The sequence below is a fragment of the Phyllostomus hastatus genome, unplaced genomic scaffold, assembly GCF_019186645.2.
Source record: "Phyllostomus hastatus isolate PE091 unplaced genomic scaffold, TTU_PhHast_1.1 phas_contig_40, whole genome shotgun sequence".
NCBI classification, from domain to species: domain Eukaryota; kingdom Metazoa; phylum Chordata; class Mammalia; order Chiroptera; family Phyllostomidae; genus Phyllostomus; species Phyllostomus hastatus.
In genome coordinates, this window is record NW_025333872.1 from 99,442,568 (window position 1) to 99,456,651 (window position 14,084).

The 14,084-nt window shown below is 68.6% G+C and overlaps 1 protein-coding gene across 1 annotated transcript; it reads right to left on the bottom strand.

The window, feature by feature from the left end:
- Positions 1-4,404: 4,404 nt before the first annotated feature.
- On the bottom strand, positions 4,405-13,662 carry DACT2 (dishevelled binding antagonist of beta catenin 2). Its single transcript, XM_045843220.1, has 4 exons — positions 13,349-13,662; positions 8,384-8,516; positions 7,502-7,765; positions 4,405-6,801 (listed from the first exon to the last, which is right to left on the bottom strand). Exons 1-4 carry the CDS (start codon positions 13,583-13,585, stop codon positions 5,177-5,179), a joined length of 2,259 nt encoding a protein of 752 aa, XP_045699176.1. The 5' UTR covers positions 13,586-13,662; the 3' UTR covers positions 4,405-5,176.
- Between the last annotated feature and the right edge of the window lie 422 nt (positions 13,663-14,084).

Here is a 14,084-nt window from a genome sequence, read left to right on the forward strand (position 1 = left end):
CGTGTTGGGGGCGGCGCTGGGGGCCCAGTGTAAGGTCCAGAGGGATGGGCTGGGGGGGGGGCGCTTGTGCCCTGAGAGTCCTCTCTCCGTGCAGACACGTCGTTCAGGGCCGCCTCCCCTTGAGGGCAGATGCCCCCGAGAGCGGGGGCTCCCCAGGGAGCGGGCAGCCCGGCTCCGGGATGGCTCTGCTGCCGCAGCAGCCAGTCCGGGCGGGGGTTGGACGGGAGGGGGCATTGCCTGGGCGTCCCTTCTGTTTCTGCTGCCTGGTCTTTCTCCTTCGGGGCCTGGCCCGGGCGGACAAGCCACGCGCCTCCTTGCTTTCTCGCTGTCTGCCCACCCCGCCTAACCAGCGTCCACTCCTCCCTGCCGCCTGCCCCTGGCTGGGGCCTGCCCCGCAGAGCTGCTCTCGGGGCCCCTGTGTGTGGATGGCTGGGGGGGGGTTCCCCAGAGCTGCTCCTGCCTGTGTTTCCTCTGCGTTTCCCCTCCAGCCAGGAAGGAGTAAGGGTTGTCTTCCCTGGCCCCCCCCAGCCACCCCCTGTCACTGGTCGCCTGCTCAGGCCTCAGCCCTGGCTGGGTGGGGGGTCAGGATGCTGAGGAGGTCACGACCCGGGAACAGAGGACCGCTGTGCCTGGAGCCTGGCCTTGCTGCTGGCTGCGCCCCTCTAGGTGTCCCGGGCAGGGGCCTCGCTCTCTGGGGTTTTGTTTTCCGCTCAACCGTCTCTCTGAGTTGGGAGGGAGAAGGGATGGGTGTGGGGGTGGGGCGCGGTGTCCCCCCCACGCTGGGCCCCCGGCGGGCACCCCAGGCACAGCCGGCACTGTGGGTGGGGGCGCTCTCCTCCGTGCACAGGGTGTCGCTGGAGTCTGGGAGCGTTCCCGGCGCCTGCGGCGTCCCTGCGTGCCACCCCGCCCTGCGCCGCCGGGGCTCTGGCTGCGGAGTGACACACGCCGGGCTGGCAGAGCGCCGGACGCTGTCCCCTCCAAGGCCTCTGACGGAGGCTCTCCTCAGGGCGCACGCGCCCTCCCGGCGTCCAGGGCGAGTAAGACCGCACTGTCCCTGTCCCTTCCCGAAGTGCACGAGGCAGCCGCCTGCGGCGCGCGGCCCCCGCAGCAGGAAACACAACTTGAGCGGCTGCGAGCAGGCGGGGCCTCTGGGGGCGGGGCCTCCGGGGGCGGGGCCTCTGGGGTGGGGCCTCTGGGGGCGGGGCCTCCGGGGGCGGGGCCTCCGGGGGCGGGGCCTCCACTGAGCACCGTCCTGCCTCTCCTAAGGTTTAATCCTCAATGTGAATGCCTGGCCCTGCTTAACTGGACATTTAACTTCAGAAACCCCGATCTCTGCGAGGTCTCGAGGGGCGGGGCCTGCACGCAGGGGCTGAGTGGGACGTCGCGGGGCCCCACGCAGAAGCCCCTTGGCGTGTGCCCCCTGTGCGGTGGCAGACTCCCCGTCCTCCCCCTGCTCGTCGGCACTACCGGCCGCACACACCTCAGCCACCCCACGCCAACGCCGCCCCCCACCGGCCAGCTGGTGAAATCGCACTGGGAGCCTGAAGCGCCACCTGCAGCTGAGGGTGCTGCTGCGCCGTGGGGGGGGGGGAGGGGCGGGAAGCACGTGCGCGTGACGCGACAGCCAGCAGGCTTTTCTCTCGAAACATCAGTTCTTTGGCTTAACGAGAAGTGTTTTCGTAGCGGCCACGGGTCCCTGGTGAGGCTCTGTGGTCCGGCCACCGAGGGGCTCAAGCCCAGTCCACCCCCCCGGCCCCCCCTCCCTTCCCCGTGACCTCCCGGCCTCGGGTGTTTGCTCCCGAGGAAGGAGAAGTGCTGTGGGTTCATCTCCAGCCCCAAGTCCGCAGCCGGCCGAGGGCAGATGGCACCCAGAGTCCCGGCCCTTCCCACGGGGCACACTCGTGAGGCTGCTCAGGCCAGACGGTGTCAAGAGATGACGCGGACGGGGTGGGGGTGGGTGGGGCGGGCGCCAGGGTGGGTCCTCTGAGGGGGGCCTTGCATATCCCCCTGCAGCTGCAACCTCGCCCAGCAGGGGCACCTTCAAGTCTGCCTGTGGGGACCGTAAACACGCCGTCATTCCCCCCCCCACCACCCTCCTCCCGCTCTGCAAACACGCGGGCCCCTCCTCCTGTGTTTGCTGTAAACACAGTCTCCCTGGAAACAGCAGGGGTGTCCGGGACCGGGCAGCTCCCTGAGGTGGACTCTGAAACGAAGGGCTTGGCGGATGGGCCACAAAGACGGCCCTGGAGAAGGATCCCCACGGCCCCCCTTCCGGTCGAAGCAGGTGGCGGCGGAGGTGGGGTTTCCCTCTCCTCCTCTGCCGCCCCATCCCCTCCTTCTCCCCTCCAGCCTCTCGGAGCTTGCCCGTCCTGAATGGACCGATGTCCACTTCTCACCTCCTGGTCTGGGTGCGTGTGGTCTGTGAGCAAATGCTGCCTGACCTGCCATCTCTGTTCTTTTTTTAAAAAGGAACACTTTATTTATTGGTTTTAAAGAGAGGGGGGAGGGGAAGAAAGAGGGGGGGGGAGAGAGAGAGTCCCCACAAGGAAAGGAAGACCAGCCACTGACTGCCCATCAGCAAAGCCGTAGCTGGTTCACTCCGAGGATCTCACCCACGAGGCGTCTGTTGTCCTGTGAAGTTACCAGGGATTTTGGCTGAAGACACGCCCCCGTGTCTGGTCTCAGGGCGAAGGCGCTCTGACTGATGAGGCCGGGACTGGGAGCTGGTGGCGGTGAGAGCGTGCCGCAGAGCCGGCACTGCCCACCTGCCTGGACTTCGGCCCCCGGGGACGGCACCGCCGAGGAGCGAGGCCGGGACGAAGATGGTTCCGGGCAGACGCAGGGCACCAGCCCTCCCCGCACTTCTGCACGCCAGGCCCGGGGCGCCCCAGGACCGGGGGGCAAACTCGTGTCCGGGCTGGGCAGTGAAACCCAGCCTGCGGGGGAGGGGCTGCGGGTGGGGTCACAGGGTCACGCTGGACGCCCGCCCGTGGGCCCCCCGGGGAGGCTCCTTCTCGTCAGGCTCACCGGCGCTCGGGACGCCCCGAGGCACACAGCGCAGGGCGAGTGCGAGCCTACCCTCACAGCCCGTGTCGCTGCCGTGCGCGCGTGGCTGCCCGGCGCCAGCGCCTCGTGGCCGCAGCTGGCCCCAACGACAGGAGGTGGAGAAAGAACGGGCGTCGCTGCGGGCGTGGGACTCTCACACCAGTCTGCAGGGTGCGTGCGTGCAAGAAGGGTAGAGCTTTTCCTCGACCCCAGACAGCGTGTCTGTGAGAAATGACGCAGAAGTTGTGAGATACTGGAAGAATTGTCTTTAAAATGGAACAAGAGCCCTGGCTGGTGTGGCTCAGTGGATGGAGCGCCGGCCTGCAAACCAAAGGGTCACAGGTTCGATTCCCAGTCAGGGCACGTGCCTGGGTTGTGGGCCAGGTCCCCAGTGGGGGCATGCAAGAGGCAACCACACACTGATGTTTCCCTCCCTCTCTTTCTCCTTCCCTCCCCATCTCTAAAAATAAATAAAAATCTTTAAAAAATTTTTTAAAAATGGAATAAGACAAACCGCTCACGAACCCACTTCCCAACCAGTTGCCGCTGACGCAGTGCCGGAGGCGCCAGTGAGGGCCCTGCTCCTAGAGAAGCGCACCCGAAGCAGTGCCAGTTGGCGGGCGGCGCTGGTCAGGGGGAAGCCTTCCCCCGCCCCGCCCCCCCCCCAGAACCCTTAGTCTCCAGCTCAGCCCCGAACCTTCCCTTCCGCGGAGGGGAAGCCGCATCAGGTGATGGGCCCGCCCACCCTCGCAGGGCCGGCTGAGCAGTGCCGTCGGCCACTCCCGCAGGAGGGCCAGCTGGCCGGGCAGCAGCGGGGACGGGACCGCGTGCCCAGTGTAACCAGAGAAACGCGCGCTGAAGCCAGCGTCAGACACGCCGCGCAGCCATCTGATCGGCAGGCGCGCAGTCTGGTGACACCCGGTCTGGGCGGAGGCGAGGAGAGAGGAGCCTCCCGCTGCTGGGGGAGGGGGGAGGGGGGAGCACAGGGCGGCCCGGGACCCTCTGAAACGGCCGAGACCCTGATTTCACCCGGGGCAGCCCGGCCTGTCCTCAGAAACCGCCATCTGCACGGACCGAGTCTCAGTTCTAACACGTCAACCGCTTTTTCAAACGCGCATCTCCTTAGGCTGGCCCCGGAACCAGCTGTCACACGGATCCCGACTGAGGGACCCCCGAGGGCCCAGGAGCGACGCCCCCCTTCTTCCCGGCCTGCAGCCCCACCGAGGAGGACTCCTCCCCCAGGAGAATCTGCGGGTGATTCCGGGGAAAGCGGCCCAGCAGGGGCCTCCCCGAAATCCTGTCTTCCCCCGGGGAAAGTCGAGGGACATTTCTTTGACCAATAAACACCAACAAAAGTCATTGTTTTCGAAAACACTTTTATGCTCCAGGTAAGAGTCCTGGAGCCCCAGCGTGGGCTGCGCTCACACGAGTGTCCTCCCTCCCCCCCGGGTAGGAGTGGCCACAGGGTGGGAGGAATGAGGGTTTGCCGAGCGCCTACTACGCGCCTGGTTGGGGGGGCGGGGAACACCACGCGCGAAGGGAACGGGGAAGGGAAGCTCGCAGCTGTGATTTGTGAAGGAAACGACGTCACTGCGTGTCGTTCCGCGGAGGGTTCCCAAGGGTTCCCCACCGCCCCGTGCCCGCCCGCCGCCCGGCAGCCGCGCCCGGAGGATCGCTGCGCAGGGGCTGGGCTCGCGGCAGAGCCGGACAGAGGCGACCGCCCGGAGGACCGCAGACTCGGGAGAGCCCGTGAGGACTCCCCGTAAGGTAGGCGGGGTGGCTGGTGAGACCCGCATCGTGGGGTTCTCCGTGGGCGTCTGTGTGGGGCGGGGACAGGCGCCCCGAGGCTCGGGGGGGGGACTGCGGGCTCAGGGCACCCGCTCCTTCACCCCTCTCCTGAGGTCACGGCGGGTTCGCGACCGTGACTTTGGAGAACAGACTGGCGACCACGCAGGAGAAGCCGTGTGTGCCTGCGTGTTAAGCAGGCCAATAGGCTGGACTTCATCCTCAGCCCTGGGGTCCCCTCTGTGCCCGCCACAGGTCCTCTTCCCCGGTTCCTCAGGGGGGCGGCACCTCCCGCAGCACTGGTCACTCGGGCCTGGCCCGGGGGGCTCCGGCCGGCTCCCGCGGCTCACACCAGGGTCATGACCTTCAGGGCGGCCGGCTGGAACCTGCGGACCCTCTTCTTCAGGGCCTTGGAGGCCTTGACACGGCGGAGTCTGGGCGCGGGGGGCAGGGGCGGCCGGGGGCAGGCGGGCGCCCGTGGGGGCTGCGGGGGGCGGCCCCCGGCGCCCTGCGCGCTGTCCTCTGCGTCGCTGCCACCGGACTCCTGGTCCCCGAAGCAGCTGGCGGTGTGGTCGCTGGCCTCGTCCCCGCTGGTCTCGGCGATGGTGGAGTGGAACAGGGAGGCGCACTCGGCCGAGTGCTCGGAGCCGCCGGACACGCTCCCGGCCCGGGCCTCCCGGCGCGGCGGCCGGGGCCTGGCCCGAGAGCACCCGGGCCTGGGGCCCGCCCCTCTCCTGGGCGCTGGCCTCGGGGGCCCTGCGCCAGGGCCCTGGGTGCCGGCCAGGCGGGCCCCGGCCGCGATCTCCACGGAGGACCGCCACCTGCGCTGCCGCCTCCGGGCCTCGCCGCCGCCGGCTGCCGCCGGAGGGGCCGCCTCCAGGGGGAACAAGGCCTGGGCCGACGCCCCGTGGCCCTCCCGGCTGGCCACCAGCAGGGGGATGAGGAAGGACACCGGGTAGAGGCTGGACTCGGAGCAGGACCGGCCGGGGGCCACCCTGGCCTGGGCGGGCCTCCCCCTGAGCCACGCGCCCCATGCGGGGGGACGCTGGGAGGCCAGGAGGGCGCCCCAGGGTGGCGGCGGCTGCCTGCCTGACCCCGGTGCCCTCTCGCAGGCCCCCCTGCCCATCCTCACGGCCTTTGTCACGGGCTGGCCCGCTCTCGGGCCCACTTTCAACCCCATCAGGGCGGCTCCGCTGGCGACAGAGGGGGCGTGGATGCAGGGCCTGGGGGCCTTGGTGGGGGGCCTGGCCTTGCCCCTCCAGTCCTCAGGGGCGGCCTGCTGTGCCCAGGAGCAGCTGGAGGGGGGCCCGCCCCCAAGCTGAGGGGGGCCTGGAATGGCCCCCACACGGACGCGGCTGCTAGAGGGTTTGTGTCCATTGTCAGAAAGGCCGCCGGGGTGCGGGGGGCCCACGTGGGGTGCGGGTCCCCACTGCTCGAGGCTGCCCCTGCCCGTTTCCCTCCTCTGAGCCCCCCCTCCGGCACCTGCCCTTCTTGGGGAACAGGCTGGCCTCTCTGGGTGCCCTCCACCCTTTGCTCTCTGGGTTGGGGACACCTCACGCCCTGGGGGTCCCTGGTCACCCACACCGCCTCTTAGGGGGTTCCTCTGGCCCCGCAGTCCCAGCAGCTTGTCTATATAGGCTTGGGCTGAGCCAGCCGCCGGGGCCGGCCCGGTCCGGACCGAGCCTGGACCTGAGGGGCTGGGAGGGGACTCGCTGGGGGGCGGCAGGTGGCTGTCACCCTGTGGGGTCTCCTTGGCCAGAGCAAAGAGGGGGCTCTGCAGAGCCACCGCGTGCAGGGGGCTGGGGAACGGGTACACCTCCCCGCCGCCCCTGGACACCAGGTCTCGCTGGTACTTGGGGTCCAGCGCGTGGGGCAGGAGGCCCAGCCCGTGGCAGAGGAGGGACGTGGGCCTGGCGTCCGCGCTGGCCTCCGGGAGCCCCGCCGTAGCCGGCAGGACTCTGTCCAGGTCGCCTGGGGAGAGAACAAGGGGCAGACACAGAGGTGAGGACCCGTGACCCCGCAACCGCGTGGCCCCGGCGAAGGCCCCCTCCCTCCCCGGAAAAGCACGTGGCCCTCCGCTGGCTTCCCGGGGGCACTCCAACCCTTCCCGCACGGTGCTGGCTTGGGCCACCAGCCCTGGACTCCAGCCGCGTCCGTTCTGATCCGGAGGACGCCCAGAAGGACGGGCACCCGCGGCCACTCGGCTGCTCCCGGACAGACGTCAGGGACAGACGTCCTTCCCTGGGGACAAGGGGGGCTGGGGCGGCGGGCCGAGGAAGGACCAAACGGGCCTCACGGAACCAGGACTCGCACTGGGACAAAGCACGTCTGAGGACAAGGCCCTTTCTCCAGGGACTGCCGGGGCCGGGGAGTGGTCCCCTGTGCGCCAGGCTCCCCAGGCCCACTGTCCCCACGGTCCCCACGTCACAGAGCATGGACGCCAGGCAGACATGTGAGGGTGTGGAAGGTGTTCTAAAAGCATCCTGGCGTTTGTGTAAGAAAACGTGCTTTTCACAGCAGCTCTGCCAAGGGGTGTCGGAGTCCACCTCCGTCCAAACCCCCAAACCGTTTACAGGACATGAGGAGCGGGGCCCCCCCGATGCAGAGGCCCCCTGCTGTGCCCAGGCCCCACCGCCTGGGACGGGCCCCCCGCCCCTCCTGGCTCTCGTACCTGTGGACACCGGCCGGGGCCGGGCTGGGCCCTGCAGAGGCTGGCCTGCACCCCCCTCGGGGGCCGGCCGGCCCCACACGGGCAGGGGGCCCCCCCACACGGTGGTCTCGTCGGCAGACCAGGGCCGGCAGGCCCCCGTGCTGGTCCTGGCCGTGGGGGCTACGGGCAGCAGGGTGCCCAGGGAGGAGGACAGGCGGTCGCTGCACACGGACGTGCAGGAGGTGGACAGGGAGCAGGACCCGCCGTCACTCAGCTCGTAGAAGCCTGGACGGGGCGGACACGGCAGTCAGCGCGGGGCGTGCTCCGGTGGGCGTGTGAGTGACCGCAAGCGTGTGTGGTGTGTCGTGTGTGTGGTGTGTCCTGTGTGTGTGTGTGTGTGTGTGTGAGTGTGTGTGTTGTGTGTATAGGGGACTGTGTGCACAATTGTGTGTATGTGTGTGTACATGTGACACATGCACGCACAAATACACATGCGCTCACAGGCACACAAGGGCAAACATGCACAGTTGTGCCTGAACATGTGTGTGCACAGGTGTTTTGGTGTGCGCTGTATGCATGTGTATATAGGGGATTATGTGTATCATCGTGTGTATAGGTGCATACATGACACATGCACGCGAACACACATGCACTCACATGCACGCATAGACACACACTTGTGCCCAAAGCTGTGTGTGCACATGTGTGTGTTTGTGTTGCACGTGTCACACACGTGTATATAGGGGTTGTGCATATCACGTGTATGTGTGTATACACGACACACACACACGAACACACGTGCACTCACAGGCACACACGGGCGCGCACACACTTGTGTCTGGAGCTGTGTGTGTGCACGTGTGTGTGGATGTGCACGTGTCTGTGTCTGCGTGGGGCGTGTACCCGAGCTGGGCCGGCTGTCGCTGTCTGGGCCCTCGGTGGACGTCCTCCGCACGTCCAGCTGCAGCTCACTGATCTGCTGGTCCAGTCGGTCCAGCTGGGTCTTCAGGCCCACGTCCTGGCGCCGCAGACGGTGCTGGGGAGGGAGAGGGTGCGGGCATTGGGGCTCCGGGCCGCTGCCCTGTGCGCACCCTGGGCTGCACCCTCCCCAGCCCCCACCCTCAGAGGCGATCCGGCTCCGCAGGCAGGAACGCCGGCCGACCGCCCCGACCCCCATCCCCCCGCCCCAGCAGGCTTTCTCCGTGTGGTGGATTCCCTGCCAGCAGCATCCAGCTGGACGTTGTCCGTGAGGGCGCAGAGGGACACTGCCTGTGGGCGGGGTCAGGGCCGGACGGCTCGGAACCCTCCCGTGGAGGGCGCTGCCCGCCGACGGGGCCTCGTGCCTGGCACCTGTGTCCTGTGCCCTGCACCGGGCGGCCCCGGCCCCGGCACCTGGGGGAGCTGACCTGGCTCGTCAAGGGGAAGGAGGGTCCCCTGGAGAGAAACAGGGCCCCCACGGGAGTGTCCATCTTCCTAGGCTCTGCAAACCTGACGCCTGAAAGCTGCCCGAGGGCCCCCGGCCGGAGTGTCCCAGCTGAGCACCGTCTGGAGGCTACGCATCTCCGGCCTCAGCTTCCAGCAGCGACCCGGCCAGGCCATTGTGGGCACTACCCACTCAGCACACACATTCCAAAATGTGCACATGGCACACACATGTGCACGCCATACAACACACATGTAGCACAGGCGCACCGTAGAACACAGTGAGCCTGCTGTGTGACACACACGTGCACACACCCCATACCACATAACACACACGTGTGGTCGGTGCTTATAACACACTCACACATGTGCACACACAGATGTGTATATTATCCAACACACACCTAATACATGCATGCATAAGTTCCATGACACAGGCACACATGCGTGTGGTTAGTGCTCATCGCCCGCGCACACAGGTGCACACGCCGCGGACGTGCGTGTGGACCACCCGCCCTGGGCGTCTCGGAGCCCTGACTTCCTCCTTTTGGGGACGCAGCTTCCAGGCCCACGGCACCTGCTCCTGGTTTTGATCAACGATTACGTTCGAGGAAAATAATTAACGAATGTAATTATGTGGTTCGTCCTGTTTAAGAAAGGGCCTGAGCGTACTTGGGATTGCAGGAAGGAAACGAGGAGGCCCCTGAGCCCCAAACCAGGGGGCCGGGGGAACCGCTCCAGGGACCTCCCCTCCGAGAGCACTGAGGCTGAGAGAGAGGCCGGGGGGGCGGGGACGGCACCACCTCCGGCTCTTCCGGAGGGCGAGGGGGCGCAGCGCCTGGGGAGGCCTTGGTGCCAGGCTGCCGTCCTGAGCCCCGACACTGGTCCTGGGTGACCTCCCTGTTTGAGGGGGACGGCCCCTCGGCCCCGGAGTGACCTGCAGACGGAGCGTGGCCGTGCCAGGCCCCGCCTCCACCAGAGCCTGTGCTCCGGAACCACGAGACTGGCCGCCGTCCTGGCCGCTCGCCTCGAGCGCCCCGCCCCGGGGAAGGCTTCCCGGGGCCCACGGCCGGAGCCAGCAGACGGTGCCGGGGTGCTCCCCGCTGGCACCCAGCACGCACCACCACTTAGATCCCCAAGGGCCGGCGTGGGCCTTGCCGCAGACGTGACCCAGGGTGAGGCGCGGACGGAGAGGTCGGCTCCTGTGTCCGGCACTCCTCCGCGTCCGACTGACTCGGGGCGGCCGCCTCTGCCCTGCGGGGTCTTCTGCGGGGACAGCCCCCAGCCCCCCCAGCCGGCCTCCTCCCTCCCTCCCTCCCTCCCTCTCTGCTCCCCCCTCCAGAACAAGAGTGGCCCCGTGTGTGTGTGTGTGTGTGTGTGTGTGCGCGGGGACCCCCCGCCTGTGGTTAATGTTTGCCAGCCGGGCCTCCGGGGGCGGTGTCTGGTCAGTGCCCAGACCACGCAGCGTGGCGGCTCCCAGCCGACGGGCTCCTGCAGCCCAGGGGCCCCTCTGCCCGCCCCAGGCTTCCCGCTCTGGGTCTGCGCTGCCCTCGCTAACCCTTCCTGCTCCTGCCTCGGGGGTTTCCATCTCTGCTTTCCCCTCACTCCCTCTCCGTGCCCGCCTCTGTGCCGAATCCCAAGTGCCTTCTGTGGCCAGGGTCCCGCGTGACCGCTGCAGAGCCAGCCCCGGGGGGTGCTGAGTGATGGGGGTTTTGGGGGGTCCCTCCACTCCCCAACCCGCAGGCTCCCTGTCCGGGCAGTGTCCCGAGGTAACAGAGAGCACGCCTGGCTCCCCAGGAGGTGGGGGCGCAAATGCAGATGCCCAGGCTCCTGCCACACCCGCCGACTGGGGCTCAGAGACACGCCTGGGAACCAGCATTTCAACAAGCCGCCTGCAACCCCAGAGAGTTTGGGGACCACAAACCACGAAGAGTCTGAAAGCGTCTCTCCAGGGACGGCGTTGAAGACGCCCATCAGACACACACCTGCCTCTCTGAGCGGCCCCCTTCCCCTCGGAGCACAGCCAGCCCCACACCCGCCCCCCCCCCACCCCCGCCCCCCCCCCACACCCGCCCGCCAGCCAGGCTGCTCAGACCCCCGGGCAGGTCCTGAGGGTGGCAGGAGGAAGTGCCCCCAAGCTGAGGAGACAGAGGTGGCATTTCCGACACCGCCTCTCTTTCCTTGAAAGCTGAGCACAGGGGAAGGACACATTTCACGCCTGGGTTCCCTGGCTGTCTGCAGGCGGGTCCCTGTCTGTCACGCCCTCCCTGGAAAGCAGGCCCGGCGGTCAGCAGCCAAGGCCGGGGCCACAGGTCAGCCTCCGGGATAACAGGCTCAGGACTCCCCGAGGGCGGCTGCCTGGCCCTCACTGTGGCCTTGAGCGCCCTCCCGCCCCCGCGGGTTCAGGCGGCGGGCGCGGCCCGTCTCGGGGAACCGGGGCGCGCCGCTCACAGCCGCAGCCCGGCCGCCCGCCGGTCCTGCAGCGCGGGTTGCGCAACTGCCCGAGAGGCGCTGGGACAAGTCGGGGCCCGCAGCGCGCAGGACCGGGACGTGCTCCGGGGCGAGACCTCGCCGTCTGCACCTCCACCCAAGGGCGGCGCCACCCGGTGGGCGAGGGGCCTCCGGACCGCTGGGCACCCAGGCCTCTCCGCGTCAGAAACGGGGTGACAGGCCTCCCTGGAGGCACGCGCAGGGGGGCACAGGGCTGCCCGGGGAGCGGCGGCGGCCTCGGTCGGAGGTCACGGGCGTCCTGAGCTCCGACGTCCGCCCCGGGAGACCGCGGGGACTGAAGTCACCTCCCGCCGGGCACAGCGCCAGGCGCGCCCCTCCCCCGTGGGTCCACGCCGGCCGAGCACCCGCTGCGCCCCGGGCCGCGCTGGGCTGGGGGTTCCGGCGCAGAACGCGAGGGGCGCCCTGCGGGAGGAAGGCGCCGAGGCCCAGGTAGACGGTCTCCCTGCCTCCACACCTGACCCTGGCCCCGACCAGGTGGGCGGGGGGGCGGGGCCGAGCCAACCGGGAGTCACGGCCGTGTGCGGCGGCGGGACCTCGGTCCGCACGGGCACCACGGACCCCAGGACCGGCCCGCGCTCCCCGGGCCAGGCGCGCGCGGAGGTGCCAAGGGCGCGCTGACGTCACGCGCTCGGCCCTCTCTCCTTTTGATCGCGCCGCCGCTCCCAGAACCCGGTTTCAAGACAAAGCCTGCGTGTTCCTTCTGGTCCCCACATTAAAAAAAAAAAAAATTTAAACAAAAGAGCTCGTTTGATCTCCTCTTCCAGAGGCGACTCGTAATTAGAGGCTGCGGGCTCACGAGTCGATCCGAGTGTGACTGCAGCCAAGTTAATCATCAACCGCTTCCCGCCGCCTCGCCTCGCTCCGCGGCCCCTCGCGGCCCCTGCGCGGCCCCTTCCCGCCGCTCTCCCCGGGGGCGCCCCTGGGGGCTCCCGCGTGTGCGCCGAGCTCACGCGTCAGGCACGTTGCAGCATGTGCCCGGGAGCAAAGGTAGCCTGAGCACACTAGACCTGGGCGGGGTGCACCAGGTGGGGTGACCGGCTGAACCCTGGGCAGGCACGGCTGCAGCACCGGGTGCCTGCCATCGGGGAAGACCTGGGGAGGCGTCTGGGACACGGGCCTTCCTGCCGCACCCCCAGCGGCCAACAGCCGGGTGGAGCTGGGCGCGGGGCTGCACCGGGCGACCCAGTAAAGCCAGCAACTCTTAAACAGGGCAGGACCGAATCTCTGATTTAAAAACTCATGCAGAATAACGGCGTCAGCTCCATTATGGAAACCCTTCCACGCAGCCTTTTACTTGTTCCTTCAAAACTCACTGTAAGACTGCAAAGACTCTTCTGAGTTGTTTCTGACACAGAAACTGAGCCCGGGCAGCGGATGAAGGCCCGAGGAGCGGCCCTCCGCGCGCCACGGGTCTGGAACGAGGAAGTGGCCTGGGGGTCCTCGGGAGAAGGCTCCAAGTAGCGCCCCCCGAGGCCCCGGCCCCACCGCGCCTCCAGGTCCGCGGCCGCAGCCGCCGCGGGCTTCCCCCAGCATTTTGTTACAGCGACACGGCCCCGGTCAGCCTCAGCACGTTCCCGGGGGCCGCTGGGGGCGCGCCGTGCGCGCCGGCTCCGCTGTCCCGGAACCTACGGCGGGAAGAAGCTGGTCTCCGAGACCTGAGCTCAGGAGCGCTCTGGGCCCCCGGCGGACGCCGATTCAATGCGTCCTTATCAGGCGGCGTGAAACTCAAACCCACAGGAACGCGCCCCCGTCTGCGCGCGGCGCGGTTTCTGCCGCTTCCAGAGTCCGGAAGGGCCCCGGGCCCTCGCGTCCCACTCGTTTGGAACCCAAACCCCAGAGGGCTCCCCCTGGTCAGTCGGTTGGGCAGCCCGCCCGCGCGCGCCGCCCGCACCTGGAGCAGGGCCCCGGCGCCACGGCCCCTCGCGCGCTCCTTACCAACTGGTCTTGCAGCGCCGCCAGCGCCGCCTCCAGCCTCAGCTCCTGAGCGCGGGGCGCGCGGCGGGCGGCGGGCGCGGGCGGGGGCTGCTCGGCTAGGGCGCCCCGCACGAGCGCCTGTTGCCTGGCGCGCAGACCCTGCAGCTCCTGCAGCCCCGCCAGCGCCGCGCGCAGCCGGGCGCCCACCCTGCGGCGATCCCAGCCTGCGGGTCCCGGCGGGCCGCCCGGGGACCACATCCCGCGGCCAGGCCTCCCCAAGCCTCCCGGCCTCCCTGGTGGCGTCCTGCTGTGAGCTCGGCCTCCTGCGCCGCCTCTCCCCGCCCCCGGGCCCGCAGGTCGCCAGGTGGGGTGGGACCTATGGGTGACCGTGGAGGGCGGAGTTTGCACACGCCCGGAGGTCACAGCGGCCGCCCCCCAGCCCGCCCGTCGGCTGAGCCCGGCGCCTGGGGACCCTCTGCGGGCACCGAGGGGGAAGGGGTAGCGGGGCTGGGAGAAGGGAGGGGACCACAGGGGAACAGACTTGGTGCAAGTTGTAACTTCCTCACAAAAAAGAGACGTTCTTGCAACTGTATCGACTTGTAAGGACTGTGTTACAATGATAAACTCATTGTCAACTTGAACCCCCCCCCCAACTCGTCTAATGTGTGTCTGTGCTTTGGAAACCCCCGCTTGTCTTTTTTAAAAAAAATTTCTTTAAAATAATAGCTTTGCTGAAATGTGGTTGGCATCTCACGGT